Source organism: Garra rufa, chromosome 16 (genome assembly GCF_049309525.1).
Source record: "Garra rufa chromosome 16, GarRuf1.0, whole genome shotgun sequence".
In the NCBI taxonomy this organism is placed as follows: Eukaryota; Metazoa; Chordata; class Actinopteri; order Cypriniformes; family Cyprinidae; genus Garra; species Garra rufa.
Window position 1 is genome coordinate 20,663,546 of NC_133376.1, and position 6,277 is coordinate 20,669,822.

General features: G+C 37.4%; 1 protein-coding gene across 1 annotated transcript in view; it reads right to left on the minus strand.

The window, feature by feature from the left end:
- Positions 1-5,330, minus strand: part of col23a1a (collagen type XXIII alpha 1 chain a) — a 16,463-nt gene extending 11,133 nt beyond the window's left edge. The window contains exon 1 of the mRNA XM_073820211.1: positions 5,235-5,330. Within this exon, the coding sequence (XP_073676312.1) occupies positions 5,235-5,330 (96 nt within the window). The remainder of the gene's footprint in view (positions 1-5,234) is intronic.
- Between the last annotated feature and the right edge of the window lie 947 nt (positions 5,331-6,277).

A 6,277-nucleotide genomic window follows, 5' to 3' on the forward strand; every position in this document is an offset into this window, starting at 1 on the left:
AGCATTAACGCAGTTTCATCAGACATGAAATGAAAATTCCAACGACACGTTTCTGAGGACAGTAACGGAGGAACGCCATCAAATGTAGCGAAGTAAAAGTAAAGTTTTTTCACTATAAATGTACTTGAGTAAGAGTACCTATCTTTAAATATACTCTAAAAGTACTAGTTACCCCAAAAATTTACTCAAGTAAATGTTACGAAATTAATGTAATTTGTTACTACCCACCTCTGCACACAGCTAACGACAACATTAACTGTAGCTACGAAGTTTTAAGGTAGGACAATAGGTTTCATTTATCATTTGCCCGCCGTGGCTCTAGTTGGCAAGAAATTCACAGCACATATTATTTAGACCGCATCGTCAGATTTATACATGTCAACTTGCATCTGGCAAGCTAACGCCCGGCCACCTCTCAACTACATGAGCGCACTTCTCCACAACACTCTGACAACCCACGTGTAAACCTGCTGTTTATCTAAGTTATTGGTTTATTAAATATGACACGGGTGGGGTAGTATTTGTGATTTCGCTTACTTTACCATTTCATTCTGTTGGTGTCCTTGAATTTATTTGTTCCTGGCCCTGCGCATGATATGACTGCCCCTAGCTACGAGGATGTAATTGTCTTCTTTGGGATACGTTTTTTTTTTTTTTTTTTTTTTTTTTTTTTTTTGAGAGGGGGGGCCCTCGCGAACGTTTTGCCCAGGGGCCCACACAACCCATAATCCGTCCCTGTATATATACACACATGGGCGACATTTGACTCTTGAGTCAGGGGGGGCAAGAAAAAAAAATCAGATGTAAGCATTAAAACAGTGCCCTATGGTATTGCAGCACATCAAAGCAGTCAATTAAAGCGCTGCACTTCAGCCCGGGCCGATGGGCCCTGACTTTTTTTTACAGCCCAGGGCTACGGCTTCGGGCCAATTTTCACGTCATAGTTCAGACCCAGGCCGGCATCGGGCCTGTTTTAGGCTTCTCCTTATTTTCATAATTTAGACATCCATCAATTATGGTGAAGAAAAAAAAATGCCGCGCTGGTGGAAACAACGCGAAACTTCACTTTCGCTTTCACTTTTGAGACCGACTCAGACACAGTTTAGTGTGCTTTAGCGCAGCTGAATCCGCGTTCAAGCGCACACAATAGGCTAAAGCTCGCCCCAAGCACCGGCAAAAATAAATAACAATGTGTCGAGGAAAGAGTAAGGACATAAATGAATTATTTATTAATTAATTTGTGTATTCTGAGTCAGTGTCGCAAAGATCCTGACTGGCAATCTCCTTTTTGAACGCGCCTTTAGAGAGAAATTCATCTTTACGGATTACATGAAAGAGTTTGTGCTTTTGATTTGTTTTATTTCGTTAAGTAATAATTTAAAGCTTTCTATAAATGTATTTATTATGTCTGTGAGGCAAGCATTTCGCTTCATTTTATTAAGCACTCCTGTTCAAGAACCAGACGGCAGAAAGCACATAATTTTTGTTTTCTTTATTTTATAAAAATGCTGTAACGTTTTTTTTTCGATGTATTACTTGTACTTTGTGAGCAAAAATGACGGATAATTTTAAATTGCTTCCAATGAAAAAAATGCAAGTGATCACACTGGTGCCTCGATGTCCTGCAAGCTTTAGCTTCCACTTTCTGCACAAACTATGCGCATATAGCGCACATTTATCTGTAATGTTTAAACTACCATTGTTTTATACTTGAACTGTTTTATATCTATAGATTTTATTTTAGGCAAGTCGTGATGATTTGAGAAGGCAAACTGATCAAACAGACTATGATCAGTCTTCCGCTGGGCGCTGTTCGGTAAATATATATATATTTAACGAATAAAAAATGCTCCAAGCGTTTTTCTAAATTTGCTAAATAAAAAACGAAACTAAATATAAACATTTTGCCATTACATACAAAACTGAACTATTTTATAGCTGAAACAGTAAGTTGTTTTGGGAGAAGGGGAAAATATATTTTTATCCCGTCTATTGCTTCACCGTTATTTCGAGAATAAACCCAGCGTAAATATGCAAATGTCACTCCCAAAACATATCAGCTTGCATGTGCCGAAAAACAAAAGTTTCATACAAATTCTAAATGGATTATAGCCTGGAAAGTGCAAAGCACGCTCCCCTTATTATCACTAAAAGTTCATAGAGATGTCACAAAATTCCGTTATAATTAATAAAGCTCTGTAAACTACACAATTAATATTTTATTTACATCGCGTCTACACTCATAAGATGATTCACGAGCGCACAAAACGGCACTTAATAAAAACCGATCAGGCGCTTTCAGCAGTGAGTGAATTCTGACAAGTGTTTCTAATTGTTCGGAAACAACAGATATGTCTGTGATTGGCTACATTGCTCAACGCTGCAAAAACACGTTGGATAGTTTGCCAGATCTTCAATTGCTTTGCTTTCGTTTGAGGGTTATATAGCACCGTCTAGTTCCCAAGTACAACCGAGCCTAAGCTTGGCTAAAGCAGTTGCAGCGGGGCTGTCGAGGATTCCATGACTAACCACTGCCCCCCCCCTAATGTCGCCCATGTATACACACATATATATATACTTGTTAACCTCAAATGTTTGTCTTGTCTAGCTCTGCGTGAACTCTGTATTCTGGTCATGACATTTAGGGTAGGTCGAAAACCCATCTCATTTTCTTCTCCAACTTCAAAATCATCCTACATCGCTGTTTTACTTTTTTTGTAAAGGCCGTTTGATCTTCTTTGCATGTTCACTTTGTAAACACTGGTTACTCGATACTTCTGCAGCAATGTACACTCTTAAAAATAAAGGTGCTTTAAAAGGTTCTTCACAGCGATGCCATAGAAGAACCATGTTTAGTTCCACAAAGAACCATTCAGTCAAAAGTTCTTTAAAGAATCATCTCTTTCTTACCTTTTTATAATCTGAAGAACATTCTTTTGCCACAAAGAACCTTTTGTGAAATAGAAAGGTTCTTCAGATGTTAAAGGTTCTTTATGGAACCATTTAGACAAAAACGGTTCTTCTATGGCATCGTGAAGCACCTTTTTTTTAAGAGTGTAAGATGATTTTGAAGTTGGAGGAGAAAATAAGATGGGAGTTTTACGATATACCTTAACTGTATTGAACCAGAATACACAGAAATCATGCAGAGCTAGACAAGATGAGCATTTGAGGTTAAAAAGTATATAAATTATCAATGTTTTTAGAAAATAACTGATCGTTTCGCTAGGTAAGCCCCTAGATAAGACCTTACTTCCTCGGCTAGGATCGTTTAGAGCCCCTTTTTCTTTAAGCTGCATTTAAACTGCATTTTGGAAGTTTAAACTCGGGGGCACCATAGCAGTCCACTATATAGAAACCCTTGAAATGTTTTCTAAAGAAATGATAATTTCTTTATGACTGAAGAAAGAAAGATACAAACATCTTGGATGACAAGGGGGTGAGTAAATTATTTGTACATTTTTGTTCCGGAAAAATACTGTTATCATTTATTTACCCTCATGTCATTTCAAACCTCTTTGACTGAACACAGAATAAGAAGAAGAGAAGAAATTGTGGAATGAAGTTGTTATTTTTGTTTTTGTTGTGCACAAAAAGTATTCTCGTAGCTTCATAACATTACGGTTGAATCACTGATGTTACATGGACTATTTTAACAATGTCCTTACTACCTTTCTGGGCGTTGAACATGTCAGTTGTGTTGCTGTCTATGCAGGGTCAGAAATCTCTGGGATTTCATCAAAAATATCATAATTTGTGTCCTTAAGATGAAGGTCTTACAGATTTGGAACAACATGAGGGTGAGTAATTAATTTGTTATATTTTTAATTTAGTGAACTATCCCTTTAAGACTTTATGCTTAAATGAGAAAATGCATCAAAATCAGTGATAGTACATGTATGTTACTGTTCTTTTTTACCTTCTGCTCTCGTAATACCTCATGAAAGTTTTATTTCTTAAAGTATCTGATTTCTAATCTAATGTAGAACAGATGGAGTGGGCACATTGACTTTAGCACAGGTGTGGGAGGTACACTATTCATTACAGGATGAGGTGTCTACTGTGAACTCAAGAGTTTGATCCGGATCCATTTGAAAGTTTTGTGGAAACAAACGTGCCACTCCTCGTGCTACATACTGCACCACTGCGCAAACATCCCCATGGTAACAGGCATGCTATAGCTCTTCTCTTCTCTTCTCTTCTCTTCTCTTCTCTTCTCTTCTCTTCTCTTCTCTTCTCTTCTCTTCTCTTCTCTTCTCTTCTCTTCTCTTCTCTTCTCTCTCTTGACAGTTCAGGGTTGGGGGGGATGCAGGGGGGCGGAAAGAAAAGTTTAGAGCCAGTAAACCAAAATGCTCTTAAACCTGTTGCTAGGGGCAACTGCTCATGACTGCAGAGCTGACAAAGCAGGATGCAGAAATGTCTCCTGTTTAAATATGGCTGAGCACATATTGTATGGATTATAATGCATCACTGTCAGAGATTAACATTAACATTCTTAAGTGACATTATTTGATTCCCAAAGGGGCATTTATAAGGTACAACAGGGCCCCTTTAAAAGAATAGTTAACTTAAAAAAATAATAATTCTGTCATTTATTAATCCTTATGTGACCTTTGTGTTCTGCAGAAGAACAAACTGTATAGAGAAATGGAACAACACGAAGGTGAGTAAAAAACAGAAAATTGACTTTTGAGTAAATTATTTCTCCCAGGGAAAATTAGATTGCCTAATTAGACATCTTTTCACTTAAGTAATGAAATGTTTTAGATTTAAATACATTCAATAAAGCTGAAAATTATATTTGTGTCTTTTTTCTCAAAATAGATTTTTTTTTTTTTAATTACATTTCAGTTCAATGTACCTTAAAAACAATGTTTTTGTCGTTGCACTTAATGAAATGAGGGTCAGGACATTTTTGTAGTGGATAATTATAGAGCAAATAGATGTTTGGGAAAGTGCTGTGATGGTTGGAGATGGCAGATAAAAACAGATTAACTACGTCTACTAATTTTTAAATATCTACCGCATTTTCCCCCTCAACTTTGGTTTAATTTCCCTGCCGTGCATGTACCTGTTCAGACGTATGTGCATTAAAACTGTATCCCAAACACGATGTGAACATTAACGTACCTGTAAAATCCTGTTAACCTCTCCGTCTATGCTGTCATCAAAGCTTCTTACTGTGTGAGGATTCGTAATAACAGAGAGAGCTGAGGTTGAAGTGAACGGTCAACCTTGACGATGACCCCTTTCTCCAGCACCGTCTGTAGTCCTGTAAAAAACATTCTCTGTGAGAGAAGCGTCTCTAAACCATTACAGGAAAAAGCCATTTAAACTTCTGGAAGCTCTCTGCTACTTCATTTTACGTATTTATGTAGCTACAAGCATTTTATTAATGCATTTCCTCTGTATAATGTACGCAGGAAGGCACCATATAAGGCTCGTAAGCTTGATCAGCAAAAAAAAAAAAAAAAAAAAAAAAAAAAACTGACAAGTGACGGCACATCTAGCTAAATCATAAAGCGGAACAACAGCCTCTCAATGTATTCTGATGTGCTCTTACAGCATAAACAATTGATTGGCACATAAAACAGTGCATTAAGTGAAATGTGCCCCATCCAAAAACTGTGATGCCACAGTGGGGTTCGGATATTCTCTAAACATTAGGGTATGAAGTTCTCACGGAGGTATAAAGATCTCATGATCGCTCTGTCGAAGTAACGGATCAACACTGCTTTCATAAAAGCCATTTTATTTGACAAACTCTTCCAGCTGAAACAATGAACTATTGTCTGTATATTGTCTGCGTGGGTTCAAGCGAGAGTCTTATGACAGTCACAACACTCGGATAACGGCAATAAAAATAACTGCAAAGAGGTTTTCCTGAGCAGTCAGTGATTAAAGATGCCCTTTCTTCAGCACAAAAGATGAAGCAATCCAACCTGAACTCTTTTTCTGTCATATTTTGTTCATTTCATGTTCTCTGGCTGCATTTTATAAGCAAAAAGAGGCATTTTTCTTTGTCTGTCGTGAACAGTGACTAATCACAGCAATGGATTGGCTTTAATTAAATGCATCACAGCTAAGCTGTGGTCATGTGACATCATACACCCACTTCAGTCATAAATGTCTCCGTCTCATTATATAATTCACATATGTATACATTTAAAGAGGATGTTAAACATGATGGAAAATGTCCTTGAGAAGGGTCACCTATCTCAGCGTATATATATTGTACATTCCCACTGGCGTCTCTGTGATTTAGTGTGAAAGGCGC